This window comes from Molossus molossus, unplaced genomic scaffold, assembly GCF_014108415.1.
Source record: "Molossus molossus isolate mMolMol1 unplaced genomic scaffold, mMolMol1.p scaffold_m16_p_5, whole genome shotgun sequence".
In the NCBI taxonomy this organism is placed as follows: domain Eukaryota; kingdom Metazoa; phylum Chordata; class Mammalia; order Chiroptera; family Molossidae; genus Molossus; species Molossus molossus.
In genome coordinates this window covers 64,783,067-64,807,061 of record NW_023425388.1, presented here as the reverse complement: position 1 = coordinate 64,807,061, position 23,995 = coordinate 64,783,067, and the positions used below count along the sequence as shown (strand labels likewise).

The window sequence follows — 23,995 nt, the reverse complement described above, 5'->3', positions numbered from 1 at the left end:
TTCAAATCTTCTTAGTAATAGTAATTTTTTTGTCTACTTATTCTATCAACTATCTAAAGGGGTATATTGACACCTTTCTCTTTAATTCCTTATTTGTCTATTTTTCCTTGCAGTTCTATCAATTTGAACTGTGTATAGTCAAACTCTGCTATTAGATAAATGTTTTCTTGATGAATTGACTTCTTTATTATTTTTAAATAACTTTATCACCAATAAAGTTACTCCTCTTTACTCCTAAACTTACCTTTTCTGATATTAATGTAAGCATTCCAGCTTTTTTTTTTATTCCTCACCCAAGGATATTATCCATTCCTCTTCAGATAGAGTGGGAAGGAGAGAGAGGAGGGAAGGGCAGGGGATGGGAGGGCAGGGGAGGGGAGGGGAGGAGAGAGGGCAAGACAGAAACACTGATGTGAGAGAGATACGTGGATTGGTTGCCTCTTGCATGACACTGACCAAAGCTGGGAACCAAACCATAACCCAGGTACGTGCCCTTGACTGGAATCAACCCAGTGACTCTCTGGTTGATAGACCAATGCACTAACCGCTGAGCAAAATGAGCCTGGGCCCAGCTGTCTTTTGACTAGTGTATAGTAAAAAGTATATCTTTTGCCTGGCCAGTGCGGCTCACTGGTTGAGCATTGACCCATGCACCAAGAGGTCACTGGTTTGATTCCCAGTCAGGGCACATGCCCAGTCTGTGGCCCAATCCCCAGTGGGGGCATGCAGGGGGCAGCCAATGAATGTCTCTCTCATTGGTTTTTTTTTCTCTCTCTGTCTCTCTCTCCCTTCCTCTCCAATGAATAAAGAAAAAATATTTTAGGAAGATGTATCTTTTGACTATACACTAGTATGTCTTTTTTCATCCTTTTACTTTTAAGCATACAACCAATTGTATGCTTCCGTTTCTCTCTTCCCAGTGTTTATACTACTGTTGTAATACATTTTACTAATACATGTTATAAACCCCCAAAAACATTGTTATTATTTTTGTATGAGCAAATGTTATTATGTTATCATAAGAAAAATTTTCTTAATCAGTTACTAGAATGACCATTTCTGATATTTTTTCATAATTTTTGTGTAAACCTACTTTCCTTCTGGCTGAAAGACTTCCTTAAACATTTCTTGAAATATGAATCTGCTGGTGATTTCTGAAGAAAGATTTTGACTTTTATTTAAAACATATTTCTGCTGAGTATGAAATTTTAGTTTGACAGTGTTTTCTTTTAGTATTTTAAAAATGTTGCTCAACAAACTTCCACTTATTAAATAAGCCAGAGTGCTGTATTGTATAGTACAGGAAATATGTTGATAATATATAACAACTTTGTACAGTGACAGATGGTTACTAGACTGATCATGGTGATCACATAGTAAGGTACATGTGTGTCCAATCACTACATTGTACACCTGAAATTAATATATTTTATGTCAACTATAATTTAAAAAAAATTTTTAAATGTTGCTCAACTATCTTTTTGCTTACATTGTTTCTGACAAGAAAGTTTCTGTCATCTTCATCTTCATTCTTCTTTCTGATACCTTTTTCCCTCGGCTCCTTTTAATATTTTCTCTTTATCAATGATTTAAGCACTCTGATTACAATGTCCTGGTGTAGAATGTTCTTCATATTTATTTTTCTTTGGGGTTGAATGAGATTTTTGGATCTGTAAGATTATGGTTTTCATCAAATTTGGAACATTTTCACCAACTATTTCTTCAAATATTTTCTTCTGACTACTACCTCCTTTAGGTACTCCGATTATACCATATAAAGATGTCTGAAACAGTATTGCAGATTACTGATATTTCTGCCTTCCCTTCCATTTCCTTCTGTGTTTTGTATTACTTTTCTGTTTCATTTTGTATAGTTTCTATTGCTATGTCTTCAAATTCACTGATCTTCTGCAGTGTTAGTTTGATATTAATTCAATCCAGTGTACTTTCATCTCAGACATTGTAGTTTTCATGTGTAGAAGTTCAGCTTGGGTTTTATATATGTCTCTATTCAACATCTTAAACACATGGAACATAGCTATAATATAATATAAATGTTCGAATGTCTTTGTTAATTATAACAGATATGTGAGGCTTGAACAACTAATTCTCCTCATTATGAGTTGTTTTCCTGCTTGTTTGCATGTCTGGTACTTATATGAATTTAATCTTGCTGAATGCTAGATATTTTTGTATTCCTAAAAATATTTTCAAGTTTTCTTTTGGTTAGAGACTTTAAAAAACCATATAAAAATCATATGCAACCAATGATTTAGCAAAATTGCTAATGCTTCTGACCAAAAAAAAAATTCTGTAATATTTTGTAAGACCAAGTCACCTGCTGTTTTATAGCATAGATATAATTGTAGATTCTATCTGAACATCATCAGTTGGCAGTGACTGCAAGAAATGATCACTTTGTAGTACCTAAAGGAAGATAAAAAAAGATCAAAGCAAAGATTCTATGATGGCACAAGTGGGACTTTTTCATCCTTTCAAAGTCAAATCAAAGCATGACCATTTCTGCTAAATTTCCTGCTCTTGTGTGCTTTACATTAAAGATTTTAAGGGACTTAAAATCCGGTCAAGATGGCGGCATAGGTAAACGTGGTATCACGTCCTCCTACAACCACATCAAAGTTACAACTAAACTACAGAACAATCATCATTCAAAACCCCCTGATCAAACTGAATGGAAGTCCTACAACTACGGAATTAAAGCAGCAGCCACATCGAGACTGGTAGGAGGGGCGGAGGTGGACAGGCTGGTCCCACACCCACGTGTGGCGGATAAAATCAGGAGGATACCTCAGCTGGGAAGGTCCTTCCTGAGGACTGAGGGGTCCCCGTCCCACACCAGGTGCCCCACTCAGGGTTCCAGTGCCAGGAAGAGAAGTCACCATAACCTCTGGCTGGAAAAACCAGCGGGAACTGAAGCTCAGGGGTGCTGACACAGCTGGAGCCCCAGGCAGCTTCTTAAAGGGCCCGCGCACAGACTTGTCAGACTCACTCCCTCTAAGCTTGGAGGGGAGGCAGCTTAGGGGCACCAGAGACCTGTTGCTTAACCATAGGATTGGCCTGTCTTGGATCCTGCTTCAGGTTTTCCTAAATTCTTTCAAACAAGCAACATCTGGTCTTAGATAGCCCCATACCTCTCGTTAAGTAATACACAGAAACAAACACAGGGAGGCAGCCAAAATGAGGAGACAAAGAAACAGGTCTCAAATGAAAGAACAGAACAAAACCCCAAGAAAAGAACTAAGCCAAATGGAGATAAGCAATCTAACAGATGCTGAGTTCAAAATACTGCTTATAAGGATGCTCAATGAACTTAGTGAGGGCCTCAAGAGCATAAAAAAGGACCAGTCAGAAATGATGGATGCACAGTGAGAAATGAAGGAGGCATTAACTGAAATAAAGAATAATTTACACAGCTTCAATAGTAGAGTATGTAAATCCAAGAAGCAAACCATTGATTTGGAATATAAGGAAGTAAAAAACACCCAATCAGAACAGCAAAAAGAAAAAAGAATCCAAAAAAAATGAGGATAGTGTAAGGAGCCTTTGGGACAACTTCAAGCGTACCAACATTCACATCTGGGGGGGGTGCCAGAAGGAGAAGAGAGAGAACAAGAAATTGAAAACCTATTGGAAACAATAATGGCAGAAAACTTTCCTAACTTGGTGAAGGAAACAGACATACAAGTCCAGGAAGCACAGAGAGTCCCAAACAAGATGAACCAAAAGAGGCCTACACCAAGACACATCATCATCAAAATGCAAAAGGTTCAAGACAAAGACAGAATCTTAAAAGCAGCAAGTGAAAAGCAATTAGTTACCTACAAGGGAGTTCCCATAAGACTGTCAGATGATTTCTCAAAAGAAACTCTGCAGGCCAGAAGGGAGTGGCAAGAAATATTCAGAGTGAGAAAAGCAAGAACCTACAACCAAGATTACTCTATCCTGCAAAGCTGTCATTTAGAATTGATGGCCATATAAAGAGTTTCCCAGACAAGAAAAAGTTAAAGGAGTTCATCACCACCAAACCGTTATTATATGAAATGATGAAGGGTATTTTTGAAGAAAAAGATAAAATATATGAACAAACAAAATGGCAACATATCTATTGACAATGGAATCTACAAACAAAATGAACAGGCAGAGCAGAAACATTCTCATAGATACAGGAAACATTTTGTTGGTTGCCAGATGGGAGGGGGTTGGGGGAATGGGTGAAAAAGGTGAGGGGATTAAGAAGTACAAATCATTGCTAGACTGACAAACCTCAAAGGGAAAGGGGTTGGGGGGTGAGAAGAAATAAACCAAAGAACTTATATGCATAACCAATGGACACAGACAATAGTGTGGGAAAAGGCAGGAGGGGGGCGGGAGTGGGGAGGAGGGAGTCAATGGGGGAAAAATGAGGAACATCTGTAATACATTCAACAATCAAGATTAAAAAAAAAAAAGATTTTAAGCAGTAGGCAATTTAAATAACCAGATGCAGTTAAATTACTTGAAAATAATTTGATACTCTGGGTCCAGCTTTTATTTTGTTTGGATGGTCCAGAATAGTGCTCAGTCTAGTACTAACTATCCCCCACTACCAAGGTAAAACCTTCCTAAGTACCCTACACAATGCTCCATTATTCATCAGGTTTTCCAGTTGGCTGTTGGAATCAGGCAGTATTCTTGGCTCTATGTGACCTTCTGATAATACTCCTTTTAATCCTTTTGGATTACCGTTTTCCTTGACTTTGGGTAGCTTCTTAGCACATATGTGCTGATCAGTACTCTATTGAATACCTGAAGGGAACTCTCTGCAGATGTTTAGGTTTGTCTCTCTATGTGGCTCTCTCTTCTGTGATATCGTCTTGTGAACTCGAGCCATTTTGTTTTCCAGACTCTCAGCTCTATCTCTTCAACTCAGCCTGGCTGGGATACCTCTCTTTGCATCACAGTCTAATAACTCTCTCAATTCTATAAGTTAGAGAAATTGTTAGGTTCACCTGTTCATTCCTTTTTCTCGGGGCTCACTTCTTTCATTGACTGAAGTCCAGTTTCTTGAAAACTGTTGTTTAAGGTTTTGCCTGGTATTTTGTTTTTTGTTTTTCATTTTTCAGGTGGTAGGGTAAATCCATTTTTATTATTCTATCTTGATCCAAAGTAAAGTACTGATTAAATTTTTCCTTCACAGTGACTAGTGACATAAGTGAAATGTAATCCAATCATTTAACCACTTTAAAAATCTTTCAGTGGTCCCCATTTCCTATAGGAAAGCACTAAGTTTCTTTAACACAGCATATAAGCTCTTCATGACTTGAGTCTCTACAGAATTTGCTAGCTATCTACACATACCAAACTTTAAATGTCAGCAAGAGTGAACTGTATCTACTCTTTACCATTAGCATGTTGTTTCTTATTTCCATGCATTTGCTTATGTTGTTACCTCTGCCTAGAAATACTGCTTTCTCTTCTTCTTCCCTGGCTAATTTCTCATTCTTAAAGTTTCACCTCAGGTGTTACCTTCTCCAGAAAGCATCCCCCCTCAGTTTAGTTTAGGATCTCCTCTAACACTGGTGCACACCTGTAACATCATAACTTAACACATTATAACATAACTATGTTCGTGTGTTATATTATGGTCTCTTCCACTATATTGTAAGCTACTTGAAGACAAGGTTTATATATTAATCAATTCTGTAAACCCAACAACAGACACATACTAGGCACATAGTAGATGCTTAGCAAATCCATACTAAACTTAAAATATCAATTATTTCAACTGTATATGCTCTGCTTTTCCATTTTAACTTGAGGAAATTGCTTATTACTTCCTTTTTTCTAAATACAGGTTTCAAGTGCACAACTCAATAAAATATCGTCTGCACACTGCTCTAATCAAAGTCTCTTTCCGTCCCCACTTCCTACCCTCTCTTTGCCATCTCCACCTAGCCCCCACTCCCCTTTCCCTCTGGCTATCACCACATTGTTGTCTGTGCCTATGTGTCACGAATATATGTTTTTTTTGGCTAATCCTATCATCTTCTTTCAGCTAGTCTAGTCCCCCAACCCTCTTCCCCTCTGACAGATGTCAGTCTGTTCCATGTATCCATGTCTCTGTTTCTATTTTGCTCATCAGTTTATTTGTTCATTAGATTCTGCATGTAAGTGAGATCATATGGTACTTGTCTTTCTCTGACTGGCTCATTTCTTTTATGCCCTTTTATAGTACCTGGCAGAATACTGAGCTTCCAGTTTGCTAAACAAATACATGATTAAGCATTTTTTGTTGTTGATCCTCAACGAAGTATATTTTTTTCCACTGATTTTTAGAAAGAGTGGAAGGGATGGGGAGGGGAGAGACATCAATGTGAGAGAGACACATCATTGCTTACCTATAGCATGTGCCCCGACAAGGACCAGGGTTAGAACCTGCAACCCAGGTACGTGCCCTTTGGTGTACAGGCCAAAGCTCTAACCACTGATATTGTCAGCCAGGGCTGATTAAACATTTTTTATTGTGATCTCAAAATTTTTCTTCAAAAATGACAGTAATTATTCTTAAATAAGTAGGAGATTTAGTATAAAATCTTAAACTCTCATATAAGATATCCCAATTCAATAATAAACTTCCAGCATTTTAAGGTATTTTATGTTCTTTTTTTTCCTGAAAGACAATGGTAATAAGTGCTATGTACAATCCATATGCAATTTCAGCAAAACTGGAATAAAACTGGTAATGCTGCTAATCAAAAATTATATTTTGTAAAAACAAGTCACCTGTTGATTTGTAGTATGTTCTGCACCATAGTCATGACTGTAGATCCTATTTGAACGTTATCAGTTTGCAGTAAGTGTAAGAAATGATCACTTTGTAGTACTAAAGAGAAAAAAAGAAAAAACAAAGATTCTCGGATAATACAATTAGGATTTACTTATCCTTTCAAAACCAAATCAAAGCATGACTATTTCTGCTAAACTTCCTGCCTATGTATGCTATACTTAACAATAAAGATTTTAAGATAGGCAGCTTCAATAACCATAAATAAGTCATTCCATTTTTATGAACATTTTTATGAACAGTTATTAGAAATAGAGAGCATCCACCAATACCAAGTAAAGAATCTCTTATCTCCCCTTACATAAAAAATAAAATATATACTAAATTTGAATCTTTTTGTAGTGAATTTCAGTGAATAAAATCAAATAGCTTGTGAAGAAGAGATAACATGAAAATTGTACAGATAACTATAATCACATCCATAAAAACTTAATTCTGTTATAAAATGTATCAAGTTTACTAACATTTTGTCTTAAATAATAAAAATCATTAACTATACAACAACATTTGCTTTTATTGGTTAATGATTATTAGGTTCCCAGCAGCCAGTTATGAATATTTGCCATTGGATGCTTTCTGCAAGTTGTTTAACCTCTCGGAACATTTATTTCTTCACATAAAAAACTAGACATAACAGTTTGTCACAGGCTACTGTACAATGTCTTGGAACAGGGTAGTTTCCCAGTAAATCAGTTTCTATTCCCTTCTCATAATTTTAAATCCTAAATTCTAAATTGTAATCAGAATTTTAGTTAACGTGGGATCAGGTATGTGGCAAGGAAACTCTGTGAACATTTCCCTAGTTGCTACAAAACAACTTACTCCTTTCCTCTTTCTATATCCTGAGGGAACATATTGATTTCTTTTTTTAGAGCGAGAGAACAAGGGAGAGAAAGATAGAAACATCAATGTGAGAAACATCGATCTTTGCATCCTATATGGCCCCTACTGGGGCTTGAGCCCACAACCTGGGCAATATGCCCTGACCTGGAATGGAACCTGGACCTCTCAGTCCATGGGACAATGCTCAATCCACTGAGCCATACCAGCTGGGCAGAACATATTTGATTTCTTTCACATACTGACTACTGTTCTTCATGTCTATTTACATAGTCTAATATTTCAATATTTCACTAGACATCAATTTTTAAAATGTATAATAACTTCAACTTCAAAAAACAGTTCCCTTACTATTAACTATTTCAAAGACTTCTTATTTTTCCATTACTTCAATTATAAAAAAAATTCTTTTAAGTAGCTGGGACAAGTATTTCATTCCATTTTTACCTACTTAAAGATGTTTTATTAACTCTCTAACTTTGAATTCACTAAAATCATATAGTATATATTGGGTATACTAATGTATCTATTTTTTATACTGGAAAAATATGCCAATGTAATTAAGTCATTCATTTTTCTTTTTTTCATCCTTAACCCAGGACATGCTTACTGATTTGAGAGAGGGAGGAAAGGAAGAAGGGAGGGGGAGGGAGGGAGAGACAGAAAGAGAGAGAGAGGGAGAGAGAAAGTGGGAGAGGGAGAGGGAGAGAGGGGGAGAGAGAGAGAGAGAAACATCAGTATGAGAAAGAAACATCAATCGACTGTCCACTGCACATGCCCTAACTGGGGTTGGACCTGCAAACTTGGCGTATCCAGAGGAAGCTCTAAGAAAATGAGCTTCCTGGACAGGGCACAATTTCTTAATTTAATTACATATCCAGTTAGTGCTCCAATTTCCAATTGTTTTGTGAATTTTTAAAAGTTTGTTTGAATTCAGATCTAAATAAGATCCACATATTGTAACTGATTATATTTCAATTTCTTTTAATCTATGGATTCCTCCTTTATCTTTTTATTTCTCTTCAAAGTATTTGTAGACAAAACAATATCAATTGTCCTATGAGCTTTCCACAGCCTATTTTTGCTAACTGCTTTCCTGGGATATAATTTAATACATTTCTCTGACCTTCTACAAATTAGCAGTTGGAGCTAGAGGATCAAATAATGCAGGTTTGAATTTCTAACATATATATTTCATATGTGAGGTTATGATGAGACATTCAGAGGCACTCAATATCTGGTTGTTTCTCCTTTTGAGATGTTGACAGTGATGGATAATTAATTTCTAAATCTGTCAATTTACTAAGGAGTACAAAATAGCACTATTACATCATTCTTTTTTCACTTATTAGTTAGAATATTTTATTTCATTTTTTAAATTAATTTTTTAATTTTTATTACAAATGTTTCTCATTTTCCCCCCACTGATTCCCCCCTCTCCCTCCCTCCCCACCATGTCCCCAGGTTTGTTGTCCATGTCCATAGTTCACACATGCATGCATATAATTTCTGTGGTTACTCTCTCCCCTCTACCCTCTCCTTCTGGCGTCTGTCCGATGTGCACTTGAGAAGAATGTGAATTCTGCAGTTCTGTGTTGTAATTCTCTGTAGATATCTATTAAATCCATTTGATCTACCACTTCATTTAGAGTCTCTGTTTCCTTGTTAATTTTTTGTCTAGAAGATCTATCCAGTGATGTCAGCGGGGTACTGAAGTCCCTTGCTATGGCTGTATTGCTGTTGATTTCTCCATTAAAGTCCTCCAAAAGATTTTTAATATATGTTGGTGCTCCTATATTGGGTGCACATCAGTTTACCAAGGTTATATCTTCCTGTTGGATAGATCCTTTCAATATTATGTAGTTGTCTTCTTTGTCTCTAGTTATGGTCGTCATTTTGAAATCTACTTTATCAGATATGAGTATTGCTACCCCAGCTTTTTTTGTCTTTCCATTGGCTTGAAAGATTTTTTTCCATCCTTTCACTTTCAACCTACATGAGTTTTTTGTTGTGAGGTGGGTCTCTTGTAAACAACATATATGTGAGTCATGCTTTCTTATCCAGTCAGCTACTCTGTGTCTTTTTATCAGAGCATTCAAACCATTCACATTTAAGGTGATAAATGATATGTACATATTTATTGCCATTTTTGTTTAGTGTGGTTATTTTTTTCTTCCTATTTCTTCTACTAATTACAACAGTCGTTTTAGCATATCTTGCAGTGCTGATTTGGTGTTAATATATTCCCTTAGCCTTTTTTTTTTTTTTTCTGGAAGCTCTTTATTTGACCTTCTATTTTGAATGATAGCCTTGCTGGATAGAGTAGTCTTGGATTCAGATCCTTGTTTTTCATGACCTTGATACTTCATGCCATGCCCTTCTGGCTTGTAGTGTTTCTGTTGAGAAGTTAGCTGAGAGCCTTATAGGGTTTCCTTTATATGTAACCTGTTACTTATCTCTTGCTGCCTTTAGGATTCTCTCTTTGTCTTTAATTTTTGACATTTTCATTACTGTGTGTCTCAGTGTGGGCCTGTTTAGGTTCTTCTTACTTGGGACTCTCTGTGTTTCTTGACCTTGAATGCCTTCTTTTTTTTAACCAATTTAGGAAAGTTTTCTGTCACTATTTCTTCAAATATATTCTCTAACCCTTGCTCATTTTCTTCCTCTTCGGGGACTCCTATGATGCAAGTGTTACGTTTCCAGTTGTCCCCCAGTTCTCTTAAGCTATATTCCTGTTTTTTAAATTGTTTTTTCCTTTTGGTTTTCTGATTGGTTGATTTTTTTTCTCCGGTTTTCTAATTCACTGATCCAGTCCTCAACTTCCTCTACACTGCTAGTTAGTCCTTCCAATGTGTTCTTAATTTCTGCTATGTCATTCTTCATTTCCACTTGGTTGGTTTTCAGTGTTTCTATATCTTTACTCATGATACTGATGTCCTTAATCATGCCATTGCGCTTCCTCAATATCATGTCTCTGAACTCTCCCCCTGATAATTTGCTTAGTTACATTTCATTGATGTCATCTTCAATAGAGTTCTTTTTTCATTTGGAATTGTTTCGCTTCACTGTTTTGGCTATCTCAGTGGGTTTTGGAGCCTGCCAAATTTTCCCTGCGGGTGTTGGTGTTCTGCTGTTTGTGGCTCCCTCTACTGGGTTTGGATGAGCCTGGGTGTGCTCATGTTAAACACCACTGTTAAGTCTTACTTTCCTGGGTAGATTTGCAAGCGCAGGAAAGGTTCAGTTATCCTCTAGCTTTTTCCTGGTGGCTAGTAGTCTCAGTTACTCAATGCCTTGGAATGTAGCCCTGGTGTTCTGCATAAGAGGATTTCCAGAAGGTGTGATAGATGCTGGTTGTTAATGAGCCTCAATTTGCATTTTTTTGCCTAACCTGGGAAAGTCTGAATCTCCAAGGAGGGGATGGGCTGCTTTTCCCCACAGCTTGGGGAAGGAGCACACTGGCCACAACTCAGCAAAAACTCTGAGTACCCTCCAAATCCCAGGTGTCCCCAGAGTTCCAGCCCAGTCTGCCCTCCCTCTGCCGTAGCCCCCAGGTGAGTGGCTGTGGCTACTTTAGTGCTCTGTCCAGGCTCTCTGTACTGCGGAGTGGGCTTGGTCTTTATTCCCCAAGGGCACTGGGAGATCATCTGTGTAGCTTCCATTCACTCCACCTCCATTTTCACATCCTCTACGCCTATCTTGTGTGCAGCTGGGTTGCACAGGCCTTTCTGGTGCCCCCACACCCTGCAGGTCCTGCGGGTAACTGGATCACACAGTCCCTTTAGGGACCTGGCTCTATGCCTATGTGATGGGCTGCTGGGTTGCACAAGCCTCTCTGGTGCTTCAGCATCCCGCAGGTCCTGTGGGTAACTGGATGGCACAGTCCCTGCTGGGTCATGCAGGCCTCTCTGGTGCCCCTGCACCCTGCAGTTCCTGAGGGCGGGCAACTGGACTGCACCAGTCTCTCTAGGGCTCCGGATTCCTACTACTCTTGTTGGCTACTGGACCGCACAGGCCTCTGTGGAGCCCCAGGTCCTGCCTCCGGTGGTTGGGGAGTGCCGCTGCCCCATGGAGCTCAACTCCTGCTTAGCTTTTGCTGTAGTTTTTGGGGATGGGTCTCAGCTGCTGGTCTGTGCTTCTGTTGCCTGGGGATGGATGTCTGCTCCCCAGCCTCTGTTGCTGGGGGTGTATCTCGACTCTGATCAGGTTGCTACTTTGGGGAATGGTGTTGGGCTCCGGGCTGTCTATAGCTTCTGTGACCAGCACCTTGGGAGCTCGACTACTGTGCACCGGACTGTGTTGACATAGTGTGTCCACTGGTCTGATGGCGCCAGGTGTGCTGGTACGCTCAGGTTGCTGGGCCCGAGTCGCTCCCAGGGAAGACCTAGGATCTTCCAAAATGGTGGGACCTCTCCATGGCGCAGGGAAAAGCGCCCTGAAGGACCGCTTACCGCAGTAGCCGGCTGCTCTCGTCCCCAGCACAGGAACTTTCTGCTTCGTGGCTCTGCACTGCTTGGGTTTTGTCGTCCACCTTCACGTCCACTCACACTCTTTCACACTCGCTCACTCTCTCACACACTCACCCTCCCTCCGGTCTTGCCCGCTGTTCATCTCTTTCTTTTTTTTTTTTTTTTTTCTTTTAGTCCTCACCCGAGGACATTTTTTGATATTTTGTTCAGATAGAGTGGGAGGGAGGGAGGGAGGGAGAGAGAGAGAGAGAGAAACATCGACGCGAAAGGGACACATCGAGTGGTTGCCACCCACACGACCCAACCAGGGCCGGGGACAAACTGCAACCGAGGTACATGCCCTTAGCGGGAACTGAACCTGGGTCTCTCCGGACCGCAAGCCAACGCTCTAACCACTGAGCCAAACTGGCTAGGGCTGTTCATCTCTTTCTTTATCTAGTTGGAATACTTTTACAAAGAGAAAGTTCTCCTCATCAATATGTAAGAAAAGGCAGGATAAATGTTGGAGTCTCCACTTACCAAAATGAATTGTTCCCTAGAGGACTCTGATGGTAATTTTTTTAAAAAATGTTTTTATTGGTTTTTTAGAGAGAAAGGAAGGGAGTGAGAGAGATAAACTTCGATATGAGAGAGAAATATCAATCAGCTACCTCCTGCATGCCCCTACTGGGGATTGAGTCTGCAATCCAGGCATATGTCTAACCGGGAATGGAACCGGGACCTTTTAGTCCATGGGATGACGCTCAATCTACTGAGCCACATTTGCCAGGCACTAATGGTAATTTTTAAAAATAATCTCACAGTATTTGATATGTTTCAATGCACTGCAGTTATCCTGATTACCATTCACATTTACCATTTTTGACTAATAGAAGCCTCCTTATGTTGGCTCCTGAGTCTTTTTCACAGAATCCTAATATACTTTGATTGTTTCCTTCCTATCTGGTATTCCAGATACTTCAGGTTTACCTTGCATATTTTCTACTCCAGACCTATAGCCATCCATTTCTCCAAGCAGCTTATTCTTTTTAGAGAAAAAAGGTTATTGGAGACTCCAATTTTCTACCCACTTATATTTTGCATATAAATTTCACAATCGCTTAATTTAGTTTTGATATCTACTTTATTGACATATTAAAGCTACAGATGATCTGAGGAATATTGTCATTTTTGTTATGTCTATTATTTTTTAAAGAAAATATGGCATATGTTTTAAATTATTCAAGTATTCTGTCTCTTGCTGTCTTTTTATGAGGTATTTTACATCCCACTATAGTAAGACTAAGTACTTTATATTTTGTAAAATATTTCTTTAAATAGGAAGCTTTATAATAATAGCATTTGTCCCATAATGGGAAATGATTTTTTTAAATAAAGGAGGTATCTAAGCATGTTCCTGAGCTCTATAGGAATATAACTACCAAGAGTATTAGTTCTATAAACTAACAATAATATCCCTTGAGAAAATGAGACATGGAGTGAAACATGAGAACCAGGGATGTGTTTTTTGTTTAATAACCCTTACAGAACTTTTTGATTCCTTAAATTATGTGCATGAATAATTCTATGAGAAAAAATAAAAATTCAGTTCAAATTTCAATTTCTAAAACAAATCAATGTTCTTATATAGTTACATTTATCTTAGATTAAATCTTTCAAGAAGTTTTAATTATGCTGCTATAATTATCATTCAGGATTACTTTCTTAGTCTTAAGAAAACACAATATAACACTAACATATATTTATATTTCTCAATGTAAGTGTGGAAATATCCTATAAAATAACTTTCAAGTTCAGTAAAATGTTATTATATAAAAGCTTACTCTTTTATGAATAGCTAGTTTATAAGTTTTTTTTTTTAATCTTCACCCAAGGATATTTTTCCATTTATCTTCACATACAGTGGAAAGGAAGGAGGGAGGAAAAGATGAAAGAGAGAGATAAACATCGACGTGAGAGAGACACATCAATTGGTTGCCTCCTGCACAGGGACAAACCATAACATAGGTAAGTGCCCTTGACCAGAATCAAACCCGGGACTCTTTGGTTTGCAGGCCAATGCTCTAAATGCTGAGCCAAACCAACTAGGGCTATGAGTTGTAATATATACTCTGTACATGGGGATTTCTCTCACACTAAGTCTAAAATACAACTGCAATCTTTGAAACTTAAAAAAATGTCCTCCCTAAACTAAATTATTAAAATTATCATTAATTCTTATGTTGGATTTGCTAAATAGAAAAAGCTAAGAAGAAAGTTATATTTTAGCAATTTTCCCCTTAATATAATATTCATGTTGTCAATGTTGGCTGTTTAAAGTTGGAATTTTCAAATGGGCTTTTCTTTTCTTGTATGTGGGGTTATTTCAACATGGCTTCATTTAACTATGGTTATTTGTATAGTTCATGAGGTATGTATTTTTAGAAAAAGAGATCAAGCTGCTAGAAGATGACTTTATAATGACTATCAGTTACATTAAATAGATTTTCTCTTACCATTTTGGATAAGTTGAACATGGCCTCCCACTAGCCAGAAGAGAGAATCAGTCACAATTTGGAAAAAGTGTAGTAATTCATCTTTTTCTTCACCCTTAACACACACAAAAAAAACAATTTACTTTTCTGTAATTGCTTTATGAGAGAGAGAGATCTCTCTCTGAGGAGTTAGAGGACCTGGTTTCTGGATCTAACAGCTATTTATAAGGTACATGATCTTGAAGCTTTTACTCTCTTAATGTATAAAACTTGTGCTTACAGGACAGTAACCCAGTCTACTTACAGAAATGGTTGTTACCCAAAGAATAAATAAGACAATAAAAGTAGTATAAAAACTGTAATTGGTTACACTAGGATGTAACCACTTTCTCAACATTTGCTATGCATGAGAATCACCTGTGGAACTTTTTAAATATACCATGCACAGTCGCTGGTGCAAACATACTGATTCTGAATCTCCAAAGTTAAAGTCTGGACATCTGTATTTTTACAAAGTTTGGTGGTTGATTTGGTTATACACCCAAGGTTGAAAAACACTATAATATGCAAATGTAGGTGTCATCATGTAAAGCATTATTAATAGTGTATTTCAGTTGCAGTGTCTGCTCTTTGACTCCATGAGTGCAGAGACCATTTTATTTAGCTCTCCACTATGTACTCAGTATCTAAAAACAATTCTGACACAGAGCAAATGTTCAGTCAATATTTATTCAATAAATAAATGATAATTTCCTCTGCTTCTCTTTTAGAATATAGTGTGAAAAATTAGAGTATGTGTCATTATGGAGAATAAGACAGATTCTATTCACAATTCTGTCACTTACTGACCATGTAACTTTAGTCGAAAGTTGTATAAAGACCACTAATCTTTTTCATGTCCTGAATGTTTTTACTGCAGCACTGAAGTAATGATGACAACAGCTAAAACATTATAATTGCTATGTTTATTCTTCATAATAATGAAAGTATTTTTTTCCTATTATTCTAGCACAAGGTTAGACAGGTGCTTAAATAGACATGTGCTAACTTAAATATAAGATTAAAAGAGAAAGAAATGTCACATTAGATCAAGAATTTCTTTAGTCTAATAAACTACCTTTGCTAGTTTCACCAAAGCACACAGCAGGTAATCCTCACTGCTGTAAATCTCAAAGGATAGTGCTAGTCTCCTAGACTTCCTTCTTTCTGTAAAGAAATGGACCCAAGACATTATGCTCAATTAATATTTGACAAAGGTGGCAAGAACATACAATGAAGTAAAGACAGCCTCTTTAATAAATGGTGTTGAGAAAACTGGACAGCTACATGCAAAAAGAATGAAGCTAGACCACCAACTTACACCATACACAAGAATAAACTCAAAATGGATAAAAGACTTAAATGTGACTTGTGAATCCATAAAAATCCTAAGAGAAAATGTAGGCAACAAAATTTCAGACATCACACGCAGCAGAATTTTCACTGATACAATGCCTAAGGCAAGAGAAACAAAGAAAAAATAAATAAACAGGACTACGTCATACTACAAAGCTTCTGCACAGCAAAAAAAACAAGCATCAAAATGAAAAAAGAACCCACTATATGGGAGAGCATAATTTCCAACGATACATCAGATAAGGGACTAATTTCCAAAATATATAGAGTGCTCAAACAACTCAACAAAAGGAAGACAACGAACCCAATTAAAAAGTGGGCAGAGGACCTAAAAAGACACCTCTCCAAACAGGACATACAAATGGCCAAGAGACATGAAAAAATGCTCAGTGTCATGAATCATCAGACAGATGCAAATTAAAACGACTAAGATGCACACCTGCTAGAATGACTGCCATCAACAAATCATCAAACAATAAGAGCTGGTGAGGGTGTGGAGAAAAGGGTATTCTAGTACACTGCTGGTGGGAATGCAGACTGGTGCAGCCACTATAGAAAACTATATGGTGTTTCCTCAAAATATTAAAAACTGAACTGCCATTTGACCCAGTGATAGATACCACTTCTAGGAATATATCCTAAGAAGCCTAAAACACCAATCAGAAAGAATATATGCACCCCTATGTTCATAGCAGCACTATTTACAATTGCTAAGATCTGGAAACAGCCCAAGTATCCATCAATGGATGAGTGAATAAAAAAGCTGTGGTATATATACACAATGGAATACTATGCAGCTGTAAGAAAGAGAGATCTCTTATCCTTTGAGACAACACGAAGGGACCTGGAGTGTATCATGCTAAGCAAAATAAGACAATCAGAGAAAGACACATGATCTTACTCATTTGTGGAATATAATGAACAATACAAGCTGATGAACAAAATAGACCCAGAGACATCAAAATAGGGTATAGACTGACAAACCTCAGATGAAGGGGACGGGGGAGAGAGAAGAGATAAACCACAGAACTTATATTATGCACGTATGTGTAACCAATGACATAGACAAGAATGCTGGAAGGGAAGGAGAAATTGGGAGGAGGATGTCAACGGGGGGGGGGGGGGGGGAGAAACATCTGTAGCAAAAACAAATTAATAAAAATTTCAACAACAAAAAAATCATTAGATAATGTCACCTGTATACTTAATGCTTCTGAGACAGGTTAACACAATTTACTCTTAAATCAGTTAGAAATTCTTCTATAGGTGGTTTTTTAATTCTTATATAATATATGCATTATATATATAATATGCATTATATATTCTTATATAATACATTCATATATATATGAATATTTATATGTGTAATATATATATTATATTAGGCCAGAATGTCCTGTGTATTTTCTGTGATGTAATCTACTACCTATATGCTAGTTAGTTTTAAAAAAAATCTGATTGGGAAACACCTAGGTAGATAGAACTAATAAATAAATTCAATTTTCTTATTACCTTCTTTTTATCCTCCTTTTTAATTTTGCCCCATGGTCAAGTCATCCTTTTTCTGTAACTGATTTACTCCCTTTGATGTATATACTAACCAATTTTTTTCTCTCATACATTATCACCTATTTTTTTTTAATTTTAAGAAATCTAATATTTTAGTATTAAAATAAGCTTTAGACATATCATCCTTTCTCAAACAGGACCACTTGAGACAATTATTCTGAAATCTATAAATGTGCTTATAGAGTACATTGAAAGCTAAATATGTCAACATCTGTTAGGCCTTTTTTTTTAGCAAGACATACAAATAGTAGGATTATTAAATCCAACATCAGCAATTTAGTTCCAGCAAAACATCATCTATCACATTTATGTTTTCAATTTGAAATCTGATGAATTTGTAAGTTTGTTTTTAATAAACATCTGAAAGTCCTTCTTTAGCTAATAAAATTTAGAATTTTTAATCTCTATACAGATAGTATAACGCATAATATGAAAGTATAAAAGTATTAAAGGACTATTCAGCGGTTCTCAACCTGTTGGTTGCGACCCCTTTGGGGGTCAAACGACCCTTTCACAGGGGTTGCCTAAGATATAACAGTAGCAAAATTATAGTTATGAAGTAGCAACAAAAATAATTTTATGGTTGGGGGTCATCACAACATGAAGAACTGTATTAAACGGTCGCGGCGTTAGGAAGGTTGAGAACCACTAGACTATATAAATGAAAAGACTATAATTATTATTGCCCTTAAAGGTGAATATTAAAGTGCTCTTAAGAAGACATAAAGCTTTCATTATGGTCTGAGCTATTCATGAGATAGAAATCATTTTACAAAGGAGAAACTGAGGTACAGTGAAATCAAGTGATAAAAACCCAGAGTTAGTCTGTGGCACAGCCAAAAAAAGAAATCAAGTCCAACAAAAATTTCCATAGTTCATGCCACTTAAATGACCTGAATAAAATGAAATCTAGGAAATATGCAAATATTGATTTAGTGCTAGCATTCCTCAAAAATGGCAATAAAGATTCTACAGTGGAATTTGTGACCTATTACATAGAAAGCATATACTCTACCCCTAAGTTAAATTCTCTGCCAACAGTGGGTCTTACACTCAAACCACTATGTTGTCCATATTGTTGTACATGTCATTTAATTTCACTCATATAGCTTTTTTGTATTTTTAAATTAATAATACATTTGTTTTAGGTTTTCCCCAAGAAATATCTAAAGATCTTGTCTATTTTACTAGCCTGGGAGTTTTTCAAGTGCAAGACTATGTCTATTCCTTATATTCTCAAAGCATCTCAAATAAAACTTAATATTCAATGGTGACTTAGTTATTTCACTTCATAATTCACAAAACTTGTGAATCTGCTCAATCTCTGATGTAGCAGTAGGCCCAAATGTACATATAGCCAAGAACTCTTCCAATGTAAAGGAGTTTCAGCCTTATAGATCTGTGATTCCTTATATATTCTATAACCAAATTGAGCTAATTGACATTAATGAAATATTACACAAACAACTGCAGAATTCACATTCAAGTATACAGGGAGTACTTGCTTTTGCATAGTACCATATTAAATGAAACTGGTGCATATTAAAACCTTTATATGACTCTGATATGTGTGTTTCAGTTGAAATAGCACTGTGCAAAGCAAGGATTGCTTGTAATAGAATATTCACCATGATAAAAACATATGGAGGGCCATAAAACAAGTCTGAAAACATTCTAAAGGACTTAAATGTACAGTGAATGTTACCTGACCATGATAGAATTAAGTAAGAAATGGATAACAATATCAAGAAAATCCTCAAATATTTGGAAATTAAACAATATACTACTTCTAAATTAATTCTTAATTCTAAATTTTTATTTTTATTACTATTATTCCTCACCTGAGGATATGTTTGTTTGTTTTTCATTTGAGAGGAAGGGAGAGAAAGAAAAACATCGATCAGCTGCCTCCCACATGCACCCCGACCAGGGATCGAACCTGCAACCTTGGTATGTGCCCTGACTGAGAATCGAACCCAAGACCTTTCAGTGTATGGGACTACGCTCCAACCAACTGAGCCACACCAGCCAGGGCTTAATTCCAAATGCTTAATTCCATGGGTCAGAAACAAGTACATATAGCATCTAGTACAATTCACCCAAGAAATACTTTTTGGATTGAAATGACTCTATGTTAAGGCTGAAATATTTTAACTAGAGAAGATTTAAAAGATCAAATAGAAAGTTCACTTTTATTCTGCTTCACCTTGGTCCTAGAGAACAACACTTTCCTCTACTGTTAATTTAAGTAGAAGGTATGCTTTAGGAAAATGCTATGGAAATAAATGTCGACAGGTGCTGCTCAAAGTTTAGTAAGGCAGAGCCTTCAGAAAGTCATACAGTATGCTTCAGCCAGCACCTTAAAATTTTTAATATAGACAATTTTTGGTTGTAACTTAAAAAATGTTTGAATTGACTACTCTAATTATACTTTAAGACAAAGATTGTACATTTGAAAAATAATGTGGAACACAAAACTGTTTTGGCTATAAAACGCAAAACACTAAATAAGCATATATACCTTAGCTGCATTGATGAAACATGTTTGCAATTGCCTCCCCAAAATCAGAAAATTTTCTGCAGCTGATGGGAGTAATTCACTGTAAAATTCCTCTGCATCTTCTCCTGGCTCTAACCCCACACAGCAATGGCTGAAATAAGAGCACAAGTTTGTGACTCAGGTTGTGTTAATTATAAATTTCAATTGAATGTTAAAGGTTCTATAGACACTGCCTTCATAAGAATTTTTAGTATCTTCCTTTGGTTGTCAAGCCAATAAAGAACTTTTGCTGGAAAATTATTTAACAACTTTCTAGAAAAGTAAGTCACATGGGCTTTGCCTATACTTAGAACCAGGACTCCTGTGTCCTAAAAACCTACTTGTCAACCCTTTGGAAACAAAATACACTTGACTCACAATAAAGAGAATTGAGGCAATTTTTCAGTGAATGGGTTACACTCTAAAAGCAATAGGATACCTTGATAGTCTAATTCATTAATATCATTTGTGTTAATTGATGCATTTTAGACATCAAATAGCTGAAAAATACCTAGGGTGAGATTAGTCTGCAAGGGACAATTTAGAAAATCGAACCCTCTAATTTTATAGCAATCTTACTTTCTAATAGATATACTTTCCTAAAATCTGCAAAATATCTCACTGCATATTCCTTACATCAGAAGAGGAAATCCAAGAATAGTCTCTATATGTGTAATGAGTAAGTACTGCTATCTGAGGCTTTTTGCACAAAATGTGCAGACACTGATGAATAATAGTGACTACATACTGAGTATGCTAAAAACTTAACAGGCTAATGCTCAACGTATCTGTTTTGTTTTTGTTTTTCCACATCAATTCCTAAAGTTAATGGACTAATGCTCATATGTATCAGTTTCTGTTTGGTTCCAAAAGTTACTTATTTAAGAGTACCTATTTTGACTGAGAACATTAATAATTAAATTATGGTTTTTGTATATTCACAAATATTGGATTCCACTCAAGAGCCCAGATCAACCAATATTTTCATGAGCATATACATCTGATCAAAACAAAGACATAAAGCTTTACTTACTTAAAGAAATAAAGAATATTATGTACATTGTTAACTGTTTTTTCTAATAGTATACCTTGAATCTGTCTTTCATCTAGTAATAGGAGTAAGCAGTTTCAAAAGCTAAGATCCACTTAGTAATGCACAATTTTCAGTTAATTAATTGGGAAGTGGCTTAGACATTGGGGACGTCTGTTTCATTTTATCAAACCCCTTTAAAAAAAAGATTTTGATCTCTTTTCATTTCTAGCATGGCAGTAGATCAGTAAATGCTGCTTCTAAAATCTGACAGGATTTGAGTTAAATAATGAAATATACAGTTGAGATAGCTAAGTCAATACAAACGAAATGAATAGTTTCTTTATCTGTTCTCCTATACTACTTTGCTTCTGCCTTTCATTTCAGTACCTATTTCATCCTGCTTTGTACAGTAATTTCACAACTGTGACCCCATCTCTATTTTAAGTTTTTCCAGTACAGAGCCAGTGCCTTAGTATTTTCATTTCTTCCTATATTCCTTAGTCAATAAAGAGTCTACTGGCACTTGGAGTTCAATGGTGAGCAAAAGACATGATCACCTTTTTCACAGAGCTAATGGAGCAAAATTTTAGGCAGTGAAATATTCACAAATATATAGTTATGAACAACAACATATAGTATGAAGGAAAAGTACAATCCTAACCTGTCACAGAAGGTTGCCAATGCTTGTTAGGCAGATGAATAAAAAGAAGCAAATGCTGAAAATAATAATCTACCAATATATCCCTCAAGAATAAGCTTATTGCTTCATTTTACCTTAGTATCTGTGTAAGCTGGGAAATTGTAGTCCAACCACCCTGGATTCGAGAAAAATCTTGACTGAGCACCAAGAGGCAATATCGAATGAGGTCATAGCAATATATATCTTGTTTGATTTTCTTCAACTCTGAGCTTCCTAAAGGTGTGTTGTTTATTATTTCTAAGGCAAAAGAAAATAAGATATACTTACTTTTACTTAATAAATCCAAAAACTATCTGTTGTTGTTTTTTGTTTTTTTTAATCCTCACCCGAGGACATTTTTCCATCTTTTGTACAGATAGAGTGGGAGGGAGAGAGAGGAAGAGAGAGAGAGAGAGAGAGAGAAACATCGACGTGAAAGGGACACATCGAGTGGCTGCCACCCGCAAGACCAACCAGGGCCGGGGACAAACTGCAACCGAAGTACGTGCCCTTAGCGGGAACCGAACCCAGGTCTCTCCGGACCGCAGGCCGACGCTCTAACCACTGAGCCAAACTGGCCAGGGCTATCTATTGTTTTTTGTTTGTTTAATCCTCGCCTCAGGACATTCTCCCACTGATTTTTAAGAAGAGTGGAAGGAAGGTAGGGGGAGAGAGAGAGAAAGAAACATCAATTCTAGAGAGACACATTATTGGATGCATCCCACATGACCCCGACTAGGGCAGGGGATCGAACTTGCAACACAGGCATGTGCCCTTCACTGGAATCGAACCCATGACCCTTCAGTCCATAGGCCAACACTATAACTGCTGAGCCAAACTGGCCAGGGCACTATTTGTATTTTTATGGGATACATAATAACTAAAAGTACATTAAAAAGAAAAAAAATCACTGCTTTTTCTCTGAACAAATTACAATAAACCCTTGATTTTGCAGACCTCGATTTAACTGACTTCGGATTTAATGGACAAAATTTCTGGTCTCTATGTCATATGTGAAAGTAATACCCTGTTAATTTTTTTTTTTAAATCCTCACCTGAGGATATTTTCCCATTTATCTTCAGACAGAGTGTGAGGGAGGAAGGGAGAGAGAAAGAGAGAGAAACATTAATGTGAAAGAGGCACATCAATTGGTTGTCTCCTGCAGGACCCCAACAAGGGCTGGGACAGAACCAAAACTGATGTATATGCCCTTGACTGGAGTCAAACCCACAACTCTTTGGTCCATAGGCTGACGCTCTAACCACGGAGCCAAACCAGCCAGGGCGCACCCTGTCAATTTTAAATGCTTTTAACCAAGATTTGCTTGTAAGTAAATTAACAGGTTTTTTGTTGTTATTAATTATTGTCAACAAATTTTCGTGAATAGGCCATCTGTTGGAAAAAACACTGCAGTAATTTCGCCATCATAAATAAGGATTACATATCTACAACTATAGTCTACATATTTAAATCCAAGAGCCATCACTTGTAAACAATGTTCAGCCAATGATTAGCATGTGATCACACTGCATTGAACACAGTAATTGGTTCTGTTGTCACGTGGTGTTACTTTCTGCAGCAGTTTTAACTCGTGCTGGCTGATGTTCCCATGTGCTAAGCTATGCCCCAGCTGTGTGCATTTGTTTACTCTAGGTGAATGTACGCCAATTACTAGACCTATTCAGTATAAATCTAAAATTATAGTAATACATACAGAAAACATTTCTGTGAAATTAAACTGTTCATACATACTTAATTCTAGTTACACAAACATGTTTACATAAGTAAAAACAGGTAAACATGCTAATTTCTCAATTTTTTAACATACGCATTCAGAAAACCTACTTTATTACATAACAGACTTTTGGCTTTTTTTAAATTTTTTATCCTCACCCGAGGATATGTTTCCATTTTTTATACAGATAGAGTGGGAGGGAGAGAGAGGAAGGGAGAGAGAGAGAGAAAGATCAACGTGAAGGGACACATCGAGTGGCTGCCACCCGCACGACCAACCAGGGCCGGGGACAAACTGCAACCGAAGTACGTGCCCTTAGCGGTAACCGAACCCGGGTCTCTACGGACCGCAGGCCGACGCTCTAACCGCTGAGCCAAACTGGCCAGGGCCAGACTTTTGGCTTTAAAGGACACCCCCTCA

The 23,995-nt window shown here is 36.9% G+C and overlaps 1 protein-coding gene across 2 annotated transcripts in view; it reads right to left on the bottom strand.

Moving 5' to 3' along the window:
• Positions 1-23,995, bottom strand: part of IQCB1 (IQ motif containing B1) — a 67,612-nt gene that overhangs the window by 38,513 nt on the left and 5,104 nt on the right. For both annotated transcript variants that reach the window (XM_036242895.1, XM_036242896.1), the window contains exons 3-6: positions 21,935-22,097; positions 20,110-20,239; positions 14,646-14,739; positions 6,784-6,883 (exon numbers count right to left, since the gene is read on the bottom strand). In XM_036242895.1, coding sequence (XP_036098788.1) covers positions 6,784-6,883; positions 14,646-14,739; positions 20,110-20,239; positions 21,935-22,097 — 487 coding nt within the window. The remainder of the gene's footprint in view (positions 1-6,783; positions 6,884-14,645; positions 14,740-20,109; positions 20,240-21,934; positions 22,098-23,995) is intronic.